This window comes from Salvelinus sp. IW2-2015, linkage group LG34 (genome assembly GCF_002910315.2).
Source record: "Salvelinus sp. IW2-2015 linkage group LG34, ASM291031v2, whole genome shotgun sequence".
Taxonomy (NCBI): domain Eukaryota; kingdom Metazoa; phylum Chordata; class Actinopteri; order Salmoniformes; family Salmonidae; genus Salvelinus; species Salvelinus sp. IW2-2015.
Genome location: NC_036873.1, coordinates 8,048,102 through 8,074,455, shown reverse-complemented (window position 1 = coordinate 8,074,455; position 26,354 = coordinate 8,048,102). Strand labels below are relative to the sequence as shown.

At 44.6% G+C, this 26,354-nt stretch overlaps 1 protein-coding gene across 3 annotated transcripts; it reads left to right on the top strand.

The window, feature by feature from the left end:
- Nucleotides 1–1,788: 1,788 nt before the first annotated feature.
- On the top strand, nucleotides 1,789–26,043 carry LOC111958459 (spermine oxidase). Of its 3 annotated transcripts, none has more exons than XM_023979704.2 (7): nucleotides 1,789–1,878; nucleotides 9,662–9,896; nucleotides 10,932–11,158; nucleotides 17,842–18,015; nucleotides 19,507–20,257; nucleotides 22,630–22,790; nucleotides 25,570–26,043. In XM_023979704.2, exons 2-7 carry the CDS (start codon nucleotides 9,689–9,691, stop codon nucleotides 25,717–25,719), a joined length of 1,671 nt encoding a protein of 556 aa, XP_023835472.1. In that variant the 5' UTR covers nucleotides 1,789–1,878; nucleotides 9,662–9,688; the 3' UTR covers nucleotides 25,720–26,043. The 3 variants fall into 3 exon arrangements, with proteins under 3 accessions (XP_023835472.1, XP_023835473.1, XP_023835474.1); XM_023979705.2 differs by having other exon boundaries at nucleotides 1,821–2,019; XM_023979706.2 differs by having other exon boundaries at nucleotides 1,853–1,918.
- The last annotated feature ends 311 nt before the right edge of the window (nucleotides 26,044–26,354 follow it).

The window sequence follows — 26,354 nt, the reverse complement described above, 5'->3', positions numbered from 1 at the left end:
ATGTAGTTTATTAGGTACACCACCCTGTTTCACGGAAATGGATTGATCCTACAGATGGTGAGTCACGTTGCTGTAGATTTTTATATAAAACAGGCAGACGGGCAATGAGGCATTCAGTTACTGTTTGATTGAACGTTAGAATTGGCAAAAGAAGTGACCTAAGCGACATGGACCCATCCTGCCTGGTGTCAACAGTACAGGCTGGTGGTGGTGGTGTACCGCCATCCAATCTGCAGCAACTGGATGATACCATCGCGTCAGCATGGACTATCATCCCTGTGGAACGTTTCCGACTTGTAGAATCCATGCCCCGAAGAATTCAGGCTTTTCTGGAGACAAAGGGGGGTCCGACCCGGTGGGTGTACCTAATAAACTGGCCGGTATATATATATATATATATATATACACTGAGTATACCAAACATTAGGAACACCTTCCTAATATTGTGTTGCACCCCCCAAGGCTTAAAAATATTTCTTTAACCTGTCTCCTCCCCTTCGTCTACACTGATTGAAGTGGATTTAACAAGTGACATCAATAAGGGATCATAGCTTTCACCTGGATTCACCTGGTCAGTCTATGTCATGAAAAGAGGAGGTGTCTTCTGCAAACATCTGCAAACATCTGTATGCGACTAGTAAAATTTGATTTGTTTTTATTTAATTTAATTTAATTCCTTCCTTATTCCAGGATTCTTCCAACCAGGATTTTTGGGGGGAATTTTAGGGAATTGGGAATTTTAGGGAATTTTAGCATTTTGGAACTCTAGCCCTGGTTGTAGTTTGAGTGACACACTTTAGTTGAACATTTTCACATCGTAAACCAGCACCTGCAGAGTTCATGTACTGTAGGCCTTCTATAAAATGACCTTTTCTCCTGTCTTTTTTCTCCTTTTCTCTTGAACACTTTCCCCTAGAGTCTGGCACGTGAATAGCTCAGCTGTTGGCCAATGTCCAATTACAATTCGTGGTGTCTCAAAGGATCCTTTCTCAGTTAGGCATTGTGGGCACTCACCTCGGGCACTGTTGGTTGGGCTGGTCTTCTATGGACAAGTCAGGGTTGCTCATATTAATGAAGCCCCAATGCAGTCTTTTTTATTGTATTTTTTTTAATCATCACTCTCTTTTTTTAATCATCAGTCTAATAAATCACTGTGTGTGTTTATTTTTACGAAAATAACTCCAAATATATTTCAATTGCCATTGAAATGCTCAGTCTGATCMTGTGAGTGTGTTGATGCAGTTGCAAATATATTTACATACACAGCCCTGATTGGCGGATAGGATTGTCTGGACAAGTCTAGAGCATAATTCCACTTCAAAGAGGATACATATTATACAAATAAAAGATGACTGGTGATTGGTCAGAATAGTCAGGTTGTGATGTCATGGTCTAGGCCAAAAACTCCATGATCAGTGCTATCCGGGATCCTTGGGACATCCGTACCCTAACCTTAACCCATACCATAACCATAACCACCTTAACCCTTACCGTAACCATTGTAAATATCAACTTCAATTGGGGAAGGGAAGTCCTAAGGATCCCAAATAACAAGGACCAAAACGCCATCCCACCTGAACAGGTTGAATTTTTTGCCGTTTTTTTTTCTCTCCAAAAGCTCTTAAACTAAATGCGCATTATCATAATTTCCCCAATTTCAGAATGTTATTGTGATCTCATAGCGCGGAAATACCATAACAATAAAAAATTAAATCACGTTTTTGCACTGCTCCTTTAAGCAGGGAGGCAGCGGCAACAGGGAACTGGCTGCTTCTGGTTTATAGGCACATATAAATACAAAGCGGAGCCGGGTACGAGGAAAACACAAAGGAAAAGAGGAGAATTCTCACGTTTAAAACTGAAGACTAACGGAGTCAGGTAATGAGCGCCTCCTGAAATCAAGCTTGTTTCCTAGAAGGTAAAACATCTAAAACGCCATTTGTCGCAGGTTATAATATTCATCAACATTGTGGACAGCAAAGAAGTAAACAGCCGAGCTGCAGATGTCAGTAGGCTACGGTGTGTACTTGTTGTAGGCAAGTGTATTTATGCCAAATGTTGAATTATGTGCCGCTGTATTAGGCCAATAAAATATAACGCAAATGATCGTAATTCGATTATTCACATCGCGTTGTAAAATTATGCGTTTAGATCTTCAAAACATTATGGCTATAGCCTAAGTTCAATTCTGTGTAAAATGTGTATTCTATTGTATTTTCTATTCCGTTTTGACTAGATATTTCTCCCCATTGAATGGTTACAGTGAGTCAGGATATCTCACAGGAAAATAACTAGTCGTTCTTCTTTGTTTCCAACTGTGGTCTGTTGCCACTTTGACTATTACGTGGCAGAGGATGAGATACACATAGCCGTGCATAGCCTGTCTGGAACTCAAGGCTACTTTCTCTGTGGTCAGCAAAATGAACTTGAGATCATTTCAATTACATTTTCTCTCTCTTTCCGTCTCTATCTTGCCTGTATTATTTATCCCTCTTAATTTTTTATGAATTGAATAGAATATTAATGGAATATAATTTAATTCAATTGACTTGTTTTACAATGTTGTTGTAATTCGATTAAATCCCAGCCCCTTATCTGTAACCCAACGAATAAGAAAATAGATGGAAAAAAATAACTACATCTGTTCTTGCGAAATTCCACTAGTTTATGCATGAATAATTACCAGCATATGCACATTGCCTGAAGGTGTAATACCCTTGTTCTAGAAATCAAGTGAAGTATTATCATTACGTAAGGTAAATAATATGATCTGTCTGGACTCAATGCTGTCAGGGGTATCCACATATCTTCACCATTCAGAATTACCGCTCTTTGTTTTCAACCTTTTCAAAAGGCACTACTGTCCATTGTGCACCACCTGACTTGATAATCTCCCTTCCTGTCCCTGCCCTTTTTTGCTTGTGAATGAGTTTATTGCAACCTGGGTCTTCACTAGGCACCAAATGTAAGAAAACAGACTGAAATCGGGAGGGGACTAATCTGAATTTGTCCAATAAGAAACACTCATTTTAGTTTTCGGTTGCAAAGTGTTTTGGTATGGTGTACACTAATGAATACTGCTGTGAAGGAGCGCATTCCAACCTGTTCCCCTGGCGGGCGGTACCCGTTTAACTGCTGCTTACCTTTGGCATTGCCACTCTAGTCCTAGGAGCACCACACTCCTGTTAATACGGCTCCAGAATGGATGACACCCAAGCAGCAGTTCTAGCACTGCCAGCCAGAGGCCGTCCCCTAGCCCTAGCATCCCAGCTCTGGAACACCGGAGCTGGGAGAGAGGTGTGGAATTTCTGGGGCCTGTCTGGCACGGGGCCCGGGCCCCTAAGGCTAGAGTGCTCTTGTCCTTTTTGATGTCTGAGGTTTTGAGGAAGTGAGATGTCATGTTGCCACGCTAGCAAGCACTGTAGTGCACACTAGGGGTTTGATCCAGACCAGAGATGTTCCAGGGTTGTCGGATATGGCATGAAAGCAGCTGTGGAGTGGACTGAAGTGCAGATGAGGAGGAGATGGACGGAGGAATGGTGTGTGTGTGTGTTTTAGGAAGGCTGGTATTTGGGAAGGAAAAGGGTGTTGTGGTGGCCTTTACAACTCAACAAATGACGGGCAGACTTATTTTTTAACCTTACAGTCCCTTTTATGCCCTGGCCTGCCCCGGGAAAGAGAACTCGAGCGACGTTAGTCAAATTTAGGCTATGTTGCTCATTTTCTAGGTCACACGTTGTAGAGTTCCCCACCCCAGGTCCAGCCCCCCTTAATCTGCATGCTGCGGCATGACGGGTGAGAGAGGAGTGGTGACATGTGGCGAGTGCGTTAACCAGCCAGGGATAATAGAATCACAGCGGCTCTATGTCTAGGTCCAAGGAGAGAGAGAGAGAGAGGTGTGTGTGTGGGTGTGTACATGCACACGTGTGTGTGTGTGTGTGACAGAGAGTGTATGTGACCTGGGAAACAGCAACCCCATTCTGTGATCCTCTCTCTGCAAATCATACAGCTGTTTTGTAGTAAAATCATAGTATTACTGTAATAGAACTACAGTATGCTGCTTTACTGTATATGCAACACTGTAAATACACTGTTCTGGGACGTTCAATATCTTTTTGCTCTCCTGTGAGTCAGAAAGTAAGGCTGAGTGTGCGTGTTATGCCATTTTTACACAGTGATTTATGGTAGTGCTTGCATACGGATCACAAATTGCTTCCCAAGTAAATGTGGATGCAGGAATACAGCTTTGGAGAAGCATATATCACGAGCAGGCTTTTCTGTCATTGCCTTCCTTTCTGATTGTAATCTTTCTTCAGAATCACTGATGGAATCCAGGGCTCACTAACAGTTTGTCCCAAATGGCACCCTATTCCCAATACAGTGCACTACTTTTGACCAGGGCCCTAAGTAGTGCGCTATTTGGGACTCTCTGTGTCCCATTTATTACATAGTCACAGGCCCTTCTAGCCTCTGGGAAAGGGGATACCTAGTCGGTTGCACACTGAATGCATTCAACTGAAATGTGTCTTCCGTATTTAAGCCCACCTCTCTGAATCAGAGGTGCGGGGGGGGGCTGGCTTAATCAATGTCCACGGCACTCAAGGGAGCAGTTGTTGTTGGGGGTTAACTGCCTTGCTCAAGGGCAGAACTGCAGATTTTTCCACCTTTCCGCCTCAGGGTTTTGAACCAGCGACCTCTGAACCGCTATGCCTCTGTAGTCTGTAGTCTTAAGGATGAGTATGGGTACTTTGCTTGTTTAGAGGTGTCACCTTGTGTTGTGGGTATGGGGAAGGAACAAAGGGAAACGTTGTTTGCTTAATCTTTTTCCTTCTATTTCCTCTCACTTGATGAGAAGGGGCCCTAACACCGATTGAGGACTCTGCCTTAACACTAATAACAAAAAAGATATCCACATAATGTCATTATTTTAAGACTGTCGGTATCTCACCATTTTGATGGCCAAATGACAGCCTAACCCAGGGCCCTTTCCTGGGTGGACATTTTGTTTTTTGCCCTAGGACTACACAGCTGAATCAAGTAATCAAAGCATGATGATGAGTTGGTTATTTGAAAAAATGAGAAAAAAGCGGAAATAGTAGTGTTTGTTAATTTTGAGGCGTCTTTAGCCAGTATACACTTCCTCAGAATAGTCCGAATTAATCAGGAGATCTTAGTGGCCCATTTTTTTTTTTTTATCTAACTAAGATGTTTGATACCGTAGTTATCAATGAAAATGAGTCGTCTCTCGTTGAATGACGACAAAGACTTTATTGACCGACCACCGACGGACGGGGGCGTAGACTTCAGCTCCAAACTCCGGCTGGCCTCTAGACAAAATGCRGTGTCAAAAACGAAGAAAAATGTCACAATGTCGTCATAATATATGCACAAACTCTTCTGAGCTGTTTCGGCTGGGAAGCGTGCGGACGCCTTTACCTTATCTTCCTTGGGTGAGCTCCACTGTGGGTCCTCCTCCCGGGTCAACAGGAAATGTCTCGGTGACCTACAATAAGGTCACTGAGACATCACACCCCGCTGTATCCTCACAGAGGCCCACGGTGTGCTCGTGGCTTATCTTACATGTGTCTGCCTGAATTTAGCAAGAGGTCCATTTCATCCCCCATTACCTCTCATTTCAATTACATTAAAACAACTTATTTTTTTTATTTATTTTTTGTCCATGAAACAAGCTGCACTACAAATGAGAAAAGCATAAGTGTTGGTGTGTGTCAACATTTCATATAGATTAATATGTGACAGAAGGAAGGATTGAAAAAGACAATCATGAGCAGTAAAAATACATTTTAATTGTTTCCTCAGCCCGCAGGCACTTAGTCAGCCGACTCTTAACTCCACCATCGTTTCAGTTCTGAGGTGACCCGGGGATGCCTATTAGCCCAAAGAAATGGATGAATGTTGTCATAATTAGGATCGTCATTATCGGGAGTATTATTTGTTTGTCTGTGTACCAGTGGAGGCTCCTCAGAGGAGGAAGGGGAGGACCATCCTCAGTGAATTTCATAAAAACAGTGAAACATTTAAAAAGTTATACTTTTTAGATAAAACTGAACTAAATATATACACGTCACCAAATAATTTATTAAAACAGTGTTTTGCAATGAAGGTCTACAGTAGCCTCAACCAGCACTCTGTAGGGTAGCACCGTGTTGTAGCCGGAGGACAGCTAGCTTCGGGCCTCCTCTGGGTACATTGACTTCAATACAAAACATAGGAGGCTCATGGTTCTCACCCTCCTATAGACTTACACGGTAATTATGGCAACTTCCGGAAGACATCCTCCAACCTATCAGAGCTCTTGCAGCATGAACTGACATGTTGTCCACCCAATCAAAGGATCAGAGAATGAATCTATTACTGACAGCATAAGCTACAGCTAGCTAGCACTACAGTGCATACAATTTGGTGAGTCTCTCAAAGAGAGAGAAAGACAATAGTTGCACAGTTTTGAACAAATACATTTATTCCAAAATGAGGGAGGGAGGGAGAGCTTCACTTACTTAGCTAGCTAATGCAGCTAGCTAGTTTAGCCTGCTCAAACAGAGGGATATTACAGTATGTGTGTGTAGCCACTCAATTCTTGCTGATGAGGTTCCCCCCCCCCCTTGCTGCTCGGTTGGCTATTCGTTCCATGCCTCAAGGCCACAAGACTATTCCTCTGTTCCTAAACATGGCCTATATACTTAGAAACCGCCATTGCTATGCCAAATGAGAATCCATTCTGAAATAATAAGTCATTTRACAGCATTATGTTTTTTTTTGTATTAAACGTTCGTCATCTGTGACAAATACCACAACTTTGTTGATAGAGTTAATTGAGATATGATCAGCACTTTTCAGGATCGTGTGAATATTCCAGTTAAGGCATCACAGACAATGAATGTGAAGAAATCGATGCAGACAGAGAACACATCCCAAATGACACCCTATTCCCTATGTATTACACTACTTTTGACCTTTGTAAAGTGCTACGAAACAGATGCAGAAAGAGGATACATCCCAAATGGAACCCTATTCCCTACGTAGTGCACTATATAGGTAATATGGTGCCATTTGGGATGCACACAGAATCATTGAATGGTCTAGCCAGCTAGGACTTGTCCTGACATGTTTTGCTTCCTTCTCAGCCCGCTACTATTATAATTTCCCACTACTCAACACTCTCAGTCTTGTGATGCAGACAACTGTGAGGTTAAAGGTGAACACAGCTGGGAAGAAGGTTCTGTACTTCTAGTGTTGCAATCACTGCTGCTTGTGCTTGAAATGTATCTAACCTTTCTGCGACATACTGTGAACTATATTAGTTCCCATAGTCTGTACAGCATTTTGAATATGATCCACACTGCAGTTGGTGCCTGTAATGTTGGTGTCTAACTCTCCTGAGATATTTAGGCTGCGTTTACACAGGCAGCCCAATTCTGATATTTTTCCCACTAATTGGTCTTTCGACCAATCACATCAGATCTTTTTACATCAGATCTTTTTCAGAGCTGATCTGATTAGTCAAAAGACAAATTTGTGAAAAAATGCCTGTGTAAACACACCCACTGTGTACTCTATTCAAGCCTTATTACACACGGCTAGTTTGAAACCGGTTTCGAAGAGACGTCTTACTCATGGCACATTACCCATGGCACATTGCCCATGGCACATAGTGTAAAGAGACAGTTAGTTCCCAGAGTCTCTACACCGCATGTGATATGATTAAGCAATAAGGCCCGAGAGGGTGTGGTATATGGCCATTATACTATGGCAACGCGGAGTGCCTAGTTACAGCCCTTAGCCGTGGTATATTGGCAATATACCACAAACACCCGAGGTGCCTTATTGCTATGATAAACTGGTTACCAACGTAATTAAAGCAATAAAAAAAAAAAGTTTTGTCATACCCATTGTATACGGTCTGATATACCACAGCTTTCAGCCAATCAGCATTCAAGGCTGAAACCGCCCAGTTTATAATCTACCCCACCAAACCCCTCTACATTTTGGTCTGGGTGGTAGTAAGTGTACTCAAATTGGTTTGTTGTTTTGGCTTCGGAGCTGCAGTTCTAAATAGACGGGTAACCGGACTCACGGACTCACTGAACCGGTTTGACCACTTGACCCTGATTCCCGGAGAAACCGCCTTTTTCTTGTGTGAGTGCGAGACGTTTCTCAGTATGGTACCACAGCATTTCCATGTGCGGCAGCGTTGCCATGGTGACAGAGCGGGGAGGTTTTGTGGGGGAGAGGGGAGTGGAGAGCGTCACATGTAGGAACTGAAGGTAGCATATGGTCTCACCTCTGGGGGGGGGTGCTCTCAGGGATGCAACAATTGAAAGATGGGGAAAATGGACCATGTTACTACTCTGTTTAGTCTGCTTCATAAATGCATTTTCCTCCCTGATCCTTCCATCCCCTCTTCATCTTTTTCCTTTCCATCCGACTCTTACCACCTCCCCCTTCCCCTCTTTCTTTCTCTCTCTTCTTCTCCTGTGTCCTTTCTTCCGCTGCCTGCTTTGTGTCAAATGTGCGTATTTTCCATTTGGCAAGGTGCTGGGGGTACAGCACTTCAGCTCACTTGCGTATACACACACTACATCAATGAGAGAGGTGGAAGGAAGTCTGTGAGGAAAAACGACATTTCAACCCTGCAATGCCCTGTCGCCACCAAAACAGTCAATTAAGGATCCGAATGGGCCTCGTTCATTTGGTGTTGCTTAGCGTTTTGTTTTGAGACTATTAGATTAGTATAATGGGATCAGCGAGATGCGCTTTAAATGTGCTCCCTTTTGCATTTGTTTCCTCAGACACAGTTGTCTGTACGTTATGATAAACTGAGTGGTTCAAGACTGTATACCACGGGTATGGCAAAACATTTATTTTTTACTGCTCTAATTACGTTGGTAACCAGTTTTTATAATAGCAATAAGGCACCTCGGGGGTTTGTGGTATATGGCTAATATACAGGCCCATTGCGTCGTGCATAAGAACAGCCCTTAGCCATGGTATATTGGCCATATACTACACCTCCTCGGGCCTTATTGCTTAAATATAATAAGCCCCCATTACACAGCACAGCTACTTGTTAGCCATGTAGCGGTAAGGTGTTTTAAGGTCTAGGGTAGATAGAAAGGTCTAGGATATGTGTGTTTTCCAGAGACAGTGGCTTAGACAGCTAGGCCACACTAGGTCACAAAATAGCAAAACCTGTTTTAATAACGCAATGAACCTGTTCCCCTTTCACACTCAAAGTATGCATACTTGAAATTCTATTTCCGGAATGGATTGATGTCGTAACGGGTATTTGATCTGAAAGAGGGTTTGTGTACATTCCTTTGTCCGGAGGCCTTTACTTTGAACTGAAAACACTCAATCGAGTACCCACTGATACCCAACGATGCTATTTTCCCCCGTGTGAAGAGATACTTTCTGTCCTCATCTTGCCTGAGGGAAACTGACTTGCTTATTTTCATTTTTTTGTGTGCGGTCCCATTCCATTCATGTTTATTGGAAAGGACAGTGAGGAAGAATGAGAGAGCAAGGAGTCCGATTCGAACCCGTGCTGGCAGCGGTATCGGTTCCAAAGTCAGCGCTTTAGACCACCCAAGGCTCTCCTTGTTTTTAACTACTGGCTTCTCTGTATCTGCTTCCCCCTCAGACCCCCTAGAAGAGGAGCTTGGACGGCATGCAAAGTTGTGAAATATCTTCAGACAGCACTGATGACCCCCTTAGTAGAGACCTACGCACTCGTCGACAGCCTCGAATAGTAGTGATCGGCGCGGGCTTGGCCGGTCTCGCAGCTACCAAGAGCCTCCTGGAAAGCGGCTTCACGGATGTCACAGTCCTAGAGGCGTCAGACCGCGTCGGAGGGAGAGTTCAAAGCATTCAYCACGGTAAGAAATGATGCTGTGAACCTTACTGTACAAACACACAAAGAGTGAGTGAGGAAACGACACATGTTGGAAATTATGCTAAACCAGACCTTGGAATTTCATGGGTTATGACTCAATGGGGTGTTTTGTTTCTTAAATACTTTACATTTTCGGTGAGCTGAAAGGTCCAAACCTCACTTACCGAGACATTCGACATGTCTGTGTGTGTAATCATCAGGTTGTTTTCCCCCCGCACTCACATCTAGCTGTCAAAAAAGTGCCCCCGTCTATTCTCTATGGGGCTACGCTATCAGTGCTAATGCTAAAAGCCTTCCCAAAATAACACTGGATCAGAATGTGTGCTTTGCAAAGCCCAATTAAGCGTTTCCCAATTCAGAATGTGAAATGTGATTGGGGAATTTGTCTCTATCTCTCGGATGGATGTGTGTTTAGTCCTGCGAAAACCCCTTTTGAGCTGAACAAGTTAGAAGATTACTTCCATTGCCACACATGGCTTTAATTCAATATTTTAAAAAGTATATATTTATTCCTGTTCCTCATTCTCTACAAAGTCGTTTCAATAACAAGTATCTCTCGAGTAGGTGGTTGTGGCCTCCTCAAAATGTCCTGTAGACTGCAGTCACATTCATTGAATTGACTCCCTCTAATTGCAGTTCCTTTCACTTCCATTCAATTAAAACAACTTCCTGTTCTCATTTCTCTGTTTTATTTAATTAAATTCAAATTCCATTCAACTTATGCCCAAATGAACTGACACAATCAAGATCTTTCCCTATATATTGCACCAGAGCCTAGGCCTGTCCCAATATCTCCACTACTTGCTATGCCAAAACATTGCTTCATATTGGGACAGAGACTAAGTCTATTATATATTTATATGCCATTTAGCAGATTATTTTAGCCAAAGCTTACTTTTGTATGTATGGTCCCAGGAATCYAACCCACTATCCTAGCATTGCAAACGCCATGCTCTACCAACTGAGCTAAAGAGAGGACTACATTCTTCTTCATCTTATTCTCCTCTATCTGTTCCAGGACAAACGACTTTGGAGCTCGGAGCCACCTGGATCCATGGCGCTAACGGGAACCCGGTGTACCACCTGGCAGAGGACAATGGGCTGCTGGAGCACACCACGGACGGCGAGCGCAGCGTGGGCCGCATCAGCCTGTACACCAAGAACGGCGTGGCACACTACCAGACCAACAGCGGTACCAGGATCCCCAAGGACCTGGTCGAGGAGTTCAGTGACCTCTACAATGAGGTGAGGGTAGAGCGGTGTGTGGGAGGTGTGATGTGTGTGTGTGTGTGTCCAGATTACCACTGATGTGTGCACATGAAGGGAGCCACCCGTGACTGAATGTAGATACTTTACGTACACAGTGGCTCGTATGCAAAGGTGTGTATAATACAGGTGTGCAGGGAAACTCACCATGGTCCAGTGAAGCGTGTCATTCCCTGTTCAGCTACCTCAGAGCGTTGTGTTACTCACACAACATTGGCTCCCCCCCACTACCATTCAGATCTGTGTAATTAGACACAGTGCAGAGGAAAAGGGGGACGCTTTCTACACACTTCCCTTTGTCTGTGTTCCTGAGTAATTCTCGCAATAGTTCCGTTCCATAAGTGTTGCAAGCGCCAATAGAGAACACGTACCAGTCCGTTTTTAAAAGGATTCTCATTGGGTGGGCCAGAAAGAGGTGTAATCGAGCTCGTGGTGACTTCGGTTGTTCGGACCGCTTATGGAACTGGAACTGAAGCACTTGCTCTATTATCCACCTTAACACAGCGTTCTCCACAGCAGCGCCCATTCCTTTAAGAACACACTGTACGAACAGGAATGATACACGGTAATACCGCAGAGTTTCTAAACCCAGAGGCGCAACATTGCGAGGCTTCCCGAGAACGCGCTCGGCAGACCAGGGTTTGGGGTTTGAGAAGTTAATGAGAGAAGTGAAAAATTCTTCCTTTTAGTTGTTGATTTTCTGGATCTAAAAGCACGTCTTAGATATCGAGCAAATAGGTAACTGAACTTGGTCACAAAGTGTAGCGAGTGTAGCGAAATGCTTGTGCTTCTAGTTCCGACAGTGCAGCAATATCTAACATGTAATCTAACAAATTCCACAACAACTACCTAATACACACAAATCTACTGTAAGTAAAGGAATACATATATGGATGAGCAATGACAGAGCGGCATAGGCAAGATGCAATATATGGTATAAAATACGAGATGAGATGAGTAATGCAAGATATGTAAACATTATTAAAGTGCCATTATTAAAGTGACAAGAGATCCATTTATTAAAGTAGCCAATGATTTCAAGTCTGTCTGTAGGCAGCAGACTCTCTGTGTTAGTGATGGCTGTTTAACAATCTGATGGCCTTGAGAGAGAATCTGTTTTTCAGTCTTTCGGTCACAGTTTTGATGCACCTGTACTGAACTCTCCTTCTGGATGGTGGCTGGGTGAACAGGCAGTGGCTCGGGTGGTTGTTGTCCTTGATTATCTTTTTGGCCTTCCTGTAACATTGGGTGCTGTAGGTGTCCTGTAGGGCAGTTAGTTTGCTCCCGGTGATGCGTTGTGCAGACCGCACCACCCGCTGGAGAGCCTTGCGGTTGTGGGCGGTGCAGTTGCCGTACCAGGCGGCAGGATGCTCTCAATTGTYKATCTGTAAAGGTTTGTGAGCGTTTTAGGTGACAAAAATGATTTAGCCTCCTGAGGTTGACGGCCTGTCAGAAAGTCCAGGACCCAATTGCACAGGGTGGGGTTGAGATCCAGGGCCTCAAGCTTAATCATGAGCTTGGAGGGTACTATGGTGTTGAATGCTGAGCTATAGTCAATGAACAGCATTCTTACATAGGTATTCCTCTTGTCCAGATGGGATAGGGCAGTGTTATGGCAATTGCATTTGGGGCGGTAAACAAATTGAAGTGGGTCTAGGGTGACAGGTAAGGTGGAGGTGATATGATCCTTGACTAGCCTGTCAAAGCACTTCATGATGACGGAAGTGAGTGCTACGGGACGGTAGTCATTTAGTTCAGTTACCTTTGCTTTCTTTGGTACAGGAACAATGGTGGCCATCTTGAAGCATGTGGGGACAGCAGACTGGGATAGGGAGAGATTGAATATGTCTGTAAACACAGCAGCCAGCTGGTCTGGCTCTGAGGACGCGGCTAGGGATGCTCCTATGCACTTCCTTATAAACTCACTCACTGAATCAGCGTATATGTCAATATTATTCTTTAAGGCTACCTGGAACATGTCCCAGCCCGCGTGATCAAACAATCTTGAAGCGTGGATTCCGATTGGTCAGACCAGCCTGGAATAGTTCTTAACACGGGTACATCCTGTTTGAGTTTCTGTCTATAGGAAGGGAGGAGCAAAATGGAGTCGTGGTCAGATTTGCCAAAAGGAGGGCAGGGGAGGGCCTTGTATGCATTGCGGAAGTTAGAGTAGCAGTGATCCAGAGTTTTGCCAGCACGCGTACTACAGTCAATATGCTGATATAATTTAGGTAGCCTTGTTCTCAAATTTGCTTTGTTACAATCCCCAGCTACAGTAAATGCAGCCTCAGGATATATGGTTTCCAGTTTGCATAAAGTCCAGAGAAGTTCCTTGATGGCCGTCGTAATATCGGCTTGTGGGGGGATATACACGGCTGTGACAATAACCGAGGAGAATTCTCTTGGGAGATAATATGGTCGGCATTTGATTGAGGAATTCTAGGTCAGGTGAACAAAAGAACTTGAATTCCTTTATGTTTAGGGGGCTCCCGAGTGGCGCAGCAGTCTAAGGCACTGCATCTCAGTGCAAGAAGCATCACTACAGTCCCTGGTTTGATTCCAGGCTGAGTCACATCCGGCTGTGATTGGGAGTCCCATAGGGCGGCGCACAATTGGCCCAGCGTCGTCCGCGTTTGGCCGGGGTAGGCCGTCTTTGTCAATAAGAATTTGTTCTTAACTGACTTGCCTAGTTAAATTAAAAAGTAAAAAAATTACACCGTGAGTCGTTAATCATGAAACATACAACCCTGCCCTTCTTCCCTGAGATATGTTTATTCCTGTCGGCGCGACGTACAAAGAATCCAGGTGGCTGTGTCGACTCCGACAGCATATCACGAGAGAGTATGGTACAATCCCTGATGTCTCTCTAGATAGCAACCCTTGCCCTAATTTCATCTACCTTGTTATCTAGAGACTGGAGATTAGTGAGTAATATACTCAGAAGCGGTGGATGTTCTGCGCGCCTTCGAAGTATGACCAGAAGACCGCTCCGTCTACCTCTTCTGTGGCGGCATTGTTTTGGGTCAGCCTCTGGAATTAGGTCAAAATGCCTTGGGTAGTTCGGACAAAGGATCCACTTCGGGAAAGTCATATTCCTGGTCGAAGTGCTGGTAAGTTGACGCTCCTCTGATATGTAATTGTTCTTCCCGGCTGTATGTAATAACACTTAAGATTTTCTGGGCAAACAATGTAAGAAATAATACATAAAAAAGCAAAATACGGCGAAGTTTCCTAAGGACTAGAAGCGAGGCAGCCCTCTCTGTTGGCGCCACTTTGTTTCTATATATCCACACCGTTTCATTTGGTGGTCTCACGTCACCCCGCTCCTCCGCTCTCTCCACTGGCTTCCAGTTGAAGCTCGCATCCGCTACAAGACCATGGTGCTTGCCTACGGAGCTGTGAGGGGAACGGCACCTCCGTACCTTCAGGCTCTGATCAGGCCCTACACCCAAACAAGGGCACTGCGTTCATCCACCTCTGGCCTGCTCGCCTCCCTACCTCTGAGGAAGTACAGTTCCCGCTCAGCCCAGTCAAAACTGTTCGCTGCTCTGGCACCCCAATGGTGGAACAAACTCCCTCACGACGCCAGGTCAGCGGAGTCAATCACCACCTTCCGGAGACACCTGAAACCCCACCTCTTTAAGGAATACCTAGGATAGGATAAAGTAATCCTTCTAACCCCCCCCCCTTAAAAGAGTTAGATGCACTATTGTAAAGTGGTTGTTCCACTGGATATCATAAGGTGAATGCACCAATTTGTAAGTCGCTCTGGATAAGAGCGTCTGCTAAATGACTTAAATGTAAATGTAATGTAAATGGTTGCTCGGACACCTGCTCAGTGCTCACCGTTCTAGCTTTTTTGTGCTTAGTCCTCGGCGGTGTACAGTACGTTCAGGCTGAGGCTCAGAATCAGAAGAATAATCATCAGAGATGTCATGATTCATTTCTTCCCACTGTCTGAGTTGCCTAAGCACAAAGCTTGAACGGTGCGCACTGAGCAGGTGCCCGAACCACCTCCAAATGAAACGGTGAGACAGGAGAGAGGAAGGGACTGCACCGTTTGGATAGAACAAGCCAGTGATAATGCTACGGGACAATTATCAGCACAAAATMTAATCACTGAGAGAGCAGGCCCTCAAGCAAAAAACAACATCAGTAACACGCTCACCWGCTTTCGTTGTTTAAGTGACATGGACATGCTCCAACTGATGCAATTGCGTTAAGACACACACCATGTAAGCAAGACCTGACAATAATTTACTATTTTTTACTATTGTCATATCGGCGCTTATTCATTATAATGCCATTCATTGCTTTTGTGCTGATTTTCACTATTTATCAAGCACACTTGGCGCTTATAAGGATGTTTAGGCTACACTCTTAGAAAAAAAGAGTTCCAAAAGAGTTCTTCAGCTGTCCCCATAAGAYCACCCTTTTAGTTCTACGGGCAACCCTTTTCCTCTGTGGAAACGGTTCTACATGGAACCCAAAAGGGTTCTACCTGGAACCAAAAAGGGTTCTTCAAAGGGTTATCCTATGGGGACAGGTGAAAAACCCTTTTTAGGTTCTAGATAGCCACTATCTAAGTGTAAAGGGCGGCAGGGAGCCTAGCGGTTAAGAGGTTGGGCCAGTAACTGAGAGGTTGCTAGTTCGAATCCCTGAGGTGAAAAATCTGTCTGTGCCCTCGAGCATGAAACTTAACCCTAATTGCTCTGGATAAGAGTGTCTGCTAAATTTTTGTTTTGTTGTTGTTATAAAAAAAAAGCTGTTACCACGTTCCAAAACATGCTTTCTGTTTCATAGTTAAAGTTAAATATCCCAATTTTATTTAAACTTTTAACGTTTAAACGTTCACACCCCTACATGACACATGTATTTATACTTATCACGTTGCATAAGGATGGGAGACATGCGCAGGAATAAGTAATAGGGTTTTTAAATTCTCTACCCAAAACAAAAGAGCGATGTGTAAACCTCTAAATAATAATGAAAAAACAGAAATAAAACCGAGCATAGGTACTCACAAGACCAACGGACCTAGGACAATGATTGACAAGGACAATGGGGAACAGAGGGCACATATATACACATACTAATCAGGGGGAATGGGAACCAGGTGTGCTTAATGAGACAAGACAGTCCGGGGTTGGTGGTAATGATCCAGTCCGGTGATGCCTAGAAGGCCGCAACGTAGACCTCCGGAGCTGGTGAACGGAATGAGCAGCAGTACCGGGGGGGGGGGGATCCGTGACAATACTGTATCAACCGTGACTTTGGGTCCTTGAATAGCGTCCTTGAAAAACACAATTTTTTTAGGTTTGGTGCTGTGTCAACCAAAGATATTCTGTGGTAGCCTACCCCCATCACCCTCATACTTGGGCAGAAAACCCACAGGCTATTGAATAGACGGGAGCCTTTCGGCTACTTTGCGGTAGCCTACCATAGATCTTATTTCCCAGTGCCAGTGGTGTCTAACTGTTGTAACCCGGCACTCCCTAGGAATGGCCCCCGGGCGATCACCAGTCTCGTGACTGACTGACGGCTCAGCTCCAGTTCCCTCCTGCCTCTTTTTTTTTCAGCTCACTGTTTAACTTATTTAAATAAGACACCTTCACGGTTGCACTTTATTTTACGGCACAGAAACGGCTAGGGCTGCATCCCAAAGGGCACCATATTGCCTATACTGCACTACTTTTAACCAGAGCCCTATGGGTCAAAAGTAGTGCACTAAATATGCAGTAGGCTGCCATTTGGCGTCATCCCAGGTATTTACTGAGAAATTACATGTGAAATGGTGCACAGTAATAATCTATGAATGWCTTGTTTGTTTTTAAAACGGGCACCAATTGGTACCAGGTCATTGCCAATTGTGTTGAATTGTTGGAACTAAGTACCAGAAAGTATTCATTAAAACAACATAATTTCCTAGTAAATGACATGTAAATACCAATAGATATAGTGCTACCCCCTTCACTGTGTGACCTCTCCTACACAATGATGCTCCCCCTATTGTGCAATGAGCGGGCAGTTCCTTCTAAAAGAGGTGTGTGCTTTGGATAAAGAAGCTCTGTCATGCATGTTGCTATATATCCTGTACTGTAGAAGTCACGGACCTCGGAAGAAAGTGTTGAAAAATTCAAAACGATCCGTTGTTGAATAATGTTCTAAGTTCCACCCTCCCATGTAGCCATGCCAAGGTGTTAAATGATGTTATACATTCTCTCCTGGCTGCACCCTTTCAAGGGCAAATTTGGCATTCAAACAAAGCCATCACAAAGCGATCACCTTACAGATTGCCCCTTTAAAGTTTTAGAAGCACCCCAGTAGATTCTGAATGTTCAGACTCCGTTATAGCCACAGTAGAAGGAACACTCTACGCTATTTTGGATTGCTTGGCTGTTGGATAAGGTGGTAGCAAAATACTGCCTGTCTATGAAACTCTGGGTTGTCCAGTGTAGAACCAGAATGAAAACAGACTGGCACCCAGACAAACCCTGGCAACAAACCTTTTCGACCAGAGCCCTATTTGCCACGGTCAAAAGTAGTGCCCTATAAAGGGAATAGGGTGCCATTTGGGATGCAGATCCTCTGCACATTCATTACTGCTTATACCATGGCCATCAAACTCACATTTCTCTCCCCTCTACCCCTCTCCTCCCTAGGTGTACGAGCTGACTCAGGAGTTTTTCCAGAGTGGGAAGCCTGTGTGTGRTGAAAGCCAGAACAGCGTTGGAGTGTTCACGAGGGACGTGGTGCGCAAGAAGATCATGCTGGACCCCGACGACTCGGAGAGCACCAAGAGACTCAAGCTGTCCATGCTCCAGCAGTACCTCAAGGTGTGTGTGTGTGTGTTTGTGGAGGGTGGGGGGTCCTTCTAAGAGACTATACAAGATGCTAGAGCTATATGGTTGGAATGCAGTGATAAGCCTAGACAAACATGCAAATCCAATAAGCTAGAGCAAATAATGGTTTCCTTCTCGGTATGTAAGTTTGCTCTGTGTTGCAAGAAAAAACGTTTTAAAAAATCGCCACGGAATCTTTCTACAGTGCTGTATTCTGAATCACTCATCTCTGGAGAGAATTGGTGCACGTCTATGGCCTCTCTCACTGTTCTGATTCTAAARAGTTCTTTATACGCTGATAAATGACTGAAGTAGCACGTGTGATGCTCCTGCTATGTTTAGTTTCACACAATACAAGAGTTTACGGCATGTTTTCTGACTCAACTGAACAAGCAGATCAGGAAATCAAATGTAAAACTCTGACTTACATCGCCAAATGCTAATGTTGGCATTGCTGTTAGCTATAGCTACATTATCTTGTTTATGTTAGCAATAGCTTAATTAGCTTGTTAATGTTATTGCTCCATCGGTGATCCTTGCTCCTTGTAATTATACCCAATGACTCATTGGATTCAAATTAGTGTTGATCACTTAAAAGTCAGTTTGCTAATGAAATAGAAACACAGCGGACAACAAAATGGACGCCCTTTTTATTACACCTTGAGCCAACTGTGGTACAGCAGGGCATCCAACAATTTACCTCAGGAAATGTAGCTATTGCAAGCCTTATTATGTTTGTATATTTATTAAATTAATTTCCTGGTCCGCCGGCACATTTGGGCTACATCCCAAATGGCACCATATTACCATTGACCAAAACCCTATGCACTATCTAGGGAATAATGTGACACTTAGGATGTATCCCCTGATGTCAAAAGTTTCCTTTAGTGGCAGCTAAGGCCACGATTAAAACTTTTCCTCAGGGAAACGTTAGGCTCTATTGTTGAGGCTACAGATGACATCCTAATGTCACTCCAGTTAGGTAAACAAACGATTGGGTTCATAGACTTGAGCCATAAAACGATATCCCAACGAAAGTTTAATAAGGCGTAATGGCCAATAAATAGGTCATTCAACTTGGACTAAGTAGCACTTTGATAGAGGAGGTTCATTTGGCCTCAATTCAATAAGGAGTTTTAGCCAATCAAAGAGTAACTGAAAGAAAATCTACTTGAAACAAAGTAGATACATTTGACCAGAATTGAACATTGACTTATTTGCCTGTGTTTCTATACGGGTAAAGCCAGTGTCTGCTTCCTCTTTAGGTTTCTTCCATCCAAGGAGTTTTTCAACTGTTCTGCTGCTTGCTCTCTGGGCTTCTAGGCTGGGATATTAAAAAGAGCTCAAATACATTTGACTGATTCTCTGATTGAGTTGATTGAGTGATGGAAAGAGGCGGAGAGTTGTGAGAGCAGCTGATAAAGGAGCTCAATTTGATCTGGAGTCAAACTGACTTTGTTTGTTTGAATGTGTGTCGTTCCCAAGGTGGAGAGTTGTGAGAGCTCGTCCCCRAGCATGGATGAGGTCTCGCTGAGTGAGTTCGGCGAGTGGACGGAGATCCCCGGGGCCCACCACGTCATCCCGGGAGGCTTCATGAAGATCGTGGACCTCTTGGCGCAGGACATTCCGTCCCGCATGATGCGCCTGGGGAAACCCGTCCGCRGCGTCCACTGGAACTACTCCGCCCAGCAACAGGAGGAGATCGCCCARGGCGACAACAACAATCGGCACGACGACGGCGACCATAACGACGACCYYCGTTGCCATGGTGAGCCCAACCCCAATCCMGGTCACGCGTACCCCYTCAGRGTAGAGTGCGAGGACCTCGAGTCGCTCCCCGCCGACCACGTGATCGTAACCGCCTCGCTCGGCGTCCTCAAGAACCGCCATGAGGCGCTCTTCTCACCCTCGCTGCCCGAGGACAAAGTCCTCGCCATCGAGAAGCTCGGCATCAGCACCACTGACAAGATTTTCCTGGAGTTCGCCGATCCCTTCTGGAGCCCCGAGTGCAACAGCATCCAGTTTGTGTGGGAYGACGAGGCGCAGCTGGAGCAGCCGGTCTACCCCGAGGAGCTGTGGTACCGTAAGATCTGCTCGTTTGACGTGCTGTACCCGCCCGAGCGCTACGGCCACATGCTGAGCGGCTGGATCTGTGGCCAGGAGGCYCTGCTCATGGAGCGCTGCGACGACGAYACGGTGGCCGAGACCTGCACAAAGCTGCTGCGACGCTTCACAGGTCAGTGTGCATGTCTGTGTGTTTGTCATTGTGACATTGACATAGGTCAGTTGACATTGTGTGTGTGATATGCAGTAACAATCAGAGTTTTCTGAATCGAACCGCAGCTTTTGCACAAGTCTTGCACTAACACTAGATTTCAGCTACTCAAGGTCTTGGTTGATTAATCAAATCATATGTTCTTGATGGAGTGAGGACCACTGACCTAAATAACTCGCTGAGATAGTGAGGGAATGCTGATGATGGCCTGAGTATGAATCAAGCTCTGTGCTTCAACTCATCAGTATAGGGCAGGAATACTGTTACACCCATCACACGCACTGTTACGAGCACACTGTAACCTTGAGGGCTGAATGGGTGCATCACTACTGTGCTCCCAGTGAGTCARGGTGACGCACTGAAGAGTAATTCCACGTATTCAGCCCTAGTGGGCCTCTAGGTATACATTAGATACAGGAAATMACATCATCATGTGACATCATTCCGKGCCTTGAGGTATGGCCTTTCCCAGAAYGGGGTTTGGGGGGCTGATGCTGAATCAGTCAGATGTCTGAGTGGAGGTGTTGAACACTTGTACATCCCTTAATAACTGGTCCAGGGTCATTTTTAGTCACTGTGCTCGTTATAGGTGGAATAAGGATTGGATGAAGAAATGCTGATCCCTACAGAAGTTGGTAGAGGAGTTGCCTGTGTGTCTGCGTCTCAGACACACTTTATGAATGACCCAATATTCTCACAGAAGAGATGAGTGAGTCAATGCCATAGCTGCTCGACTTTATCAAGTTGTTCATTTCTCTCTTTCACCCACGAACAGCCCCCTATTAAGAGTAACGATGACAGAGAGACGCAGCAAATTGAAATTGGCTGTAACTTTCGTCGAGGCTCATCTGCCTTTTTTAAAAAACCTGACAGAAAATCAATTGTTCGATTCGACATGTCTCTACATGAGACGGGAAATATTGCTCTCTTACGTTAAGGCCATATTAAGGTTCTGCTCCCTTGAAAACACTGTAAATGATAGTGTAGACAAGACCCACACAGTCGTTCTTGGGATGCCCTACACCGGGAAGAAAATAATGACTATTGATAGAGATGAGCCTGTATAGCTTCAGTCTGTTTCATATTGACAGAGGAAATAGGTTAAAAGAGATATAAGAACGCTGTCCTGGTTTAAATAGTTTAGATAAAGGTGTGTGTCTGTGGAATGAACATAAAATACTTTTGACAGGGTCACCGTTACATTAGTGTCATAAAAGAGCAAGGAGCAGGTCTCGAACCCTCGACCTTCTAGCCCGAAGTCCGGCGCGCTATCGACTGTGCCGCAAAAGCATGCTCGAACAGAAGAGTCGATTTCCGTGCTTATAAACCCAGGGTTGTTACACTACTCCCTCCTTTCAAAGAGCGCGCCCTCGCGCTAGCTTGCGACTCTACGTCTTACAGGAACGCGCTCACCGGCCAAGCACACGCACTGTCGTGGATGCAAGGTCCGATCACTTCTGACACCAATGTAATGAAACAGGCAGAGTCCACTACTTTTGACCAGAGTCTGATGGGCCTTGCACTAGGGAATAGGTTGCCATTTGGGATGCGTCCCACCTCATGGGTGGACAAAGCTCGGTATTATGGCAGACAGTAAGTGACTGTTGTCCTCCTTCAAGGACTAAGTTATCCTCTGGTCAAGCCAGTTAGCTGACAAATAGGTCATAGTAGAGTCACGTCTAAGCTTAGCGTATGTCTCCGACCCGGTTACCATCACTTAATGATGACGTCAGAGGCTTTCCTGGACACACACACAAACACATACACACCTCGCTGCAGTTACTCCTCCCTATACAGCCAAGCCAACGGACACAATAAACCCCAAACCCTGCCTTCCGCTCTGAGCAATACTCGCTTCCTGCCCTCACATTGTTTACTTCCATAGGAAGTGACTGACACACTCCCCTGATGTAGGTCAGTGCGGTTTAATCCCCTACGAAGCAGATTCATCACAGACAGACTAGAGTGTGTGAGTGTGTATGGCCTCAGAGGGACCGTAGCTTATTAGTACCGATACAGGAGATTGGATTGGATGTGTTGGAGGATCACCTATGGGAGATTGGTTGAGGATCACTCACCATGCATCGCCATTACCTTAGGAAGCTTTCAATGGCTTATTTCCACCTGCGGAAGAGTTGTAAAAGAGAGTGTGCCTGTGTTTGTGTGTGTGTGTGTGTGTGTTCGCGCACGCGCGCATGACTGTGTGAGAGAGAGAGAGTGTGTTGGTGTGCGTGGATGTTGATGTTTCCGTGTCCATCCAAAGGGTTTATATTGGACTGACCGTCCTCACCATCCACCTCACCCGTTCCTTTCTCTCCCTCCTTCTCCTTCAGGGAACCCCAACATTCCGAAGCCGAGGCGGATCCTGCGCTCGTCGTGGGGCAGTAACCCTTACATCCGGGGCTCCTACTCCTTCACCCGGGTGGGCTCCAGTGGGGGTGACGTGGAGAAGCTAGCCATGCCCCTGCCTTACACCAAGAGCACCAAGGCTCCGGTAAGAACCACATCTGGATCTGGATGCAGACTTGGGTTCAAATACTATTTATGGTATTTCAATTACTTTCTCAAGACATTTCAAAGTAAGTGTTTTGGAATGCATTTGGAAGTACACTTGGAAAGTATTGGCTTCTATTTGAAAATACTAAACTCGGCAAAAAAAAAGAAACGTCCCGTTTTCAGGACCCTGTCTATCAAAGATAATTTGTAAAAATCAGAATAACTTCACAGATCTTCATTGTAAAGGGTTTAAACASTGTTTCCCATGCTTGTTCAATGACCCATAAACAATTCATGAACATGCACTTGTGGAACGGTCGTTCTGACACCAACAGCTTACAGACGGTAGGAAATTAAGGTCACAGTTATGAAAACTTAGGACACTAAAGAGGCCTTTCTACTGACACCAGAATAAAGATGGGACAGTTGATCGTCCTCGCAGTGGCAGACCACGTGTAACAACACCTGCACAGGATAGGTACATCCGACCATCACACCTGCGGGACAGGTACAGGATGGCCACAACAACTGCCAGAGTTACATCAGGAATGCACAATCCCTCCCTCCAGCGCTCAAACTGTCCGCAATAGGCTGAGAGAGGCTGGACTGAGGGCTTGTAGGCCTGTTGTAAGGCAGGTCCTCACCAGACATCACCGGCAACAACGTCGCCTATGGGCACAAACCCACCGTCGCTGGACCAGACAGGACTAGCAAAAAGTGCTCTTCACTGATGAGTCAGGGTTTTGTCTCACCAGGGGTGATGGTCAGATTTGCGTTTATCGTCAAAGGAATGAGCGTTACACCGAGGCCTGTACATTGATTTGGAGGTGGAGGGTCCGTCATGGTCTGAGGCGGTGTGTCACAGCATCATCGGACTGAGCTTGTTGTCATTGCAGCAATCTCAGTGCTGTGCGTTACAGGGAAGACATCCTCCTCCCTCATGTAGTACCCTTCCTGCAGGCTCATTCTGATATGACCCTCCAGCATGACAATGCCACCAGCCTACTGCTCGTTCTGTGCGTGATTTCCTGCAAGACAGGAATGTCAGTGTTCTGCCATGGCCAGCGAAGAGATCGGATTTTCTGGGGCCATTCCCCCAGAAATGTCCGGGAACTTGCAGGTGCCTTGGTGGAAGTGGGGTAACATCTCACAGCAAGAACTGGCAAATCTGGTGCAGTCTATGAGGAGGAGATGCACTGCAGTACTTAATGCAGCTGGTGCCACACCAGATACTGACTAACTTTTGATTTTGACACCCCCTTGTTCAGGGACACATTATTCAATTTCTGTTAGTCACATGTCTGTGGAACTTGTTCAGTTTATGTCTCAGTTGTTGAATCTTGTTATGTTCATACAAATATTACACATGTTAAGTTTGCTGAAAATAAACGCAGTTGACAGTGAGAGGACGTTTCTTTAAATTTAATACTCCATGCATTTTAACCCAGGTCTGTTTGGTCCTAGGGCTCGTTTGAAAATGGTTTTGTATATTTCATAGAGGTTATTTGAAAATACTTAAAAATACTTCAATAAAGAAGTTGATTTGGCCACATTATTTAAAATACTCGAACAGAAAAAAGTATTTAAATAACACATAGTTAAATATGCATGTATTTGAACCCAGACTGGATGTAGTGTATATCAGCTGAGTCGTGTTAATTAGGGCACACCGTAGCAAACGTTTTAAAAACATTGTACAATGGAATGGAAACTTTATGGACAAGTTCAGGTAGTGCCTCCTCGTTTCACTCAGTTTCCAAAATTCTTTCCGTACTGATCATGACTCTGATTAGCCAAGGTGCTGTGACAAGGAGCAATGTGTCAACCACGGTGGGTTACAGTGTGAAAAGCCTTCCCCAATGACTAAGTGTTGTTTGTGGAACAGCATGTTAATGACAGTGTATTGAGAATGTCTTTACTTTCATTGGTCTTTGGAGGCGTGATGCTTGTTTACAGCCACCGGAGGAACTCGTAGCATGTTGTCAAAGTGCCTGTGTCATCACTGTCACCTAATAAGGCAGTAAGGGACATGGCAGTCAGTGTTGGATCGATTATGAATCATGGGTCTTGGCCAGCAGCGTAGCCCCTGAAACTTGATGCATGTGTCCTTATCTTAGTGTGTGTGTGTGTGTGGTTCTGTGTGTGCGTGCGCGTGTCTACTTTGTGTGTGTGGCCATTTAAAGACTGCTAAATGAGTAGTGTGGCCTTTGAGAAATTCCCCTACCGTCAAAAGAGCGACAGATCGTCACACGCAGCCTTATTACATATAGACAGATACACTCTGTCTAGAGCCTAAAATAGCTCCCCATGGCTGTGTCTAAATGGCTCACTATTCCCTATATAMTGCACAAATTTTGCCCAGGGACCATAGAYCTCTAGTCAAAGGTAGTGTGCTATGTAGAGTATAGAGGGCCATTTGGGATGCAYCCCATGGCTCGGAGGCAGTAATAGAGTACACATGTCATATGTTGGGTCATGCCGACATTCACTGGTTTGTTTAGATCTTGTCTTTTTTTCTCTCGCCTCTCTTCTCTATCTCTGCCCTCTATCCACCTATCTCCTTCTCTATTCTATTCTTCTGTATATCATATCTCTGCCCTCTCCTCTATCCACCTATCTCCTTCTCTATTCTATTCTTTTGTATATCATATCTCTGCCCTCTCCTCTATCCACCTATCTCCTTCTCTATTCTATTCTTCTGTATACCATATCTCTTCTCTATCCTCTCCTTTTTCCAACCTCTCTCCTCACCCTTCCTTTCCTCTTTACCCTTTCAGCCTCTACAGGTGTTATTCGCTGGGGAAGCCACCCACCGGAAATACTATTCCACTACCCATGGTGCATTGCTGTCGGGACAGAGAGAGGCCACTCGTCTTACAGAGATGTACCAGGACTTGCACAAAGAAACCATAAAGCCTAACATGTAAAAATGACAAATGAACCACTGACTAGTGATAAAAAAATAAACAACTTGTTTTATGCTTTCTATATTTTAAGTTTTTTAGATTAAGTTATACATGTAAAAGCATAATAGGGGCATTAACAATTATAACGATGATTATGATGAATACTGTTTTTACTGTATTGCGCGGTAGATTTTACCACTTATATGAGATGTACTGTAAAAAGGCAKAGGGTGCCGTCATCTCTGGTCCTTCATCAATCTGTACGTTTAAAAAAAAAAGTCATTGATAAGTTAATAGTTATATAATAACATGTCTATAATTGAACTGTMTTTTGTAAGTGCCTTCTGTATTTAATGTCATGTTATTGAAAAACAAACAAAAAATAATGGCAAGAATTAATAAACTTGTATATTAATGTGAGAAATGGTCATGTTTAATTGTAAATGTAATACCATTTGAACTTGTGCCAGTCGAGGACCGACATTGGCAGACGTTTACACTATGTTCCTTATCTCAACCAATCATAGACGAGGACACTGAAGCACACTGTGTAACTGTGCCAAGGTAGCAGATGGCAATGGAGCCGCAGTCAAGTCTCCCCACCTCTCAGATATGTTATCATGTGTGTTTGTTCTTTCCTTGTGGGTGAACTGAAA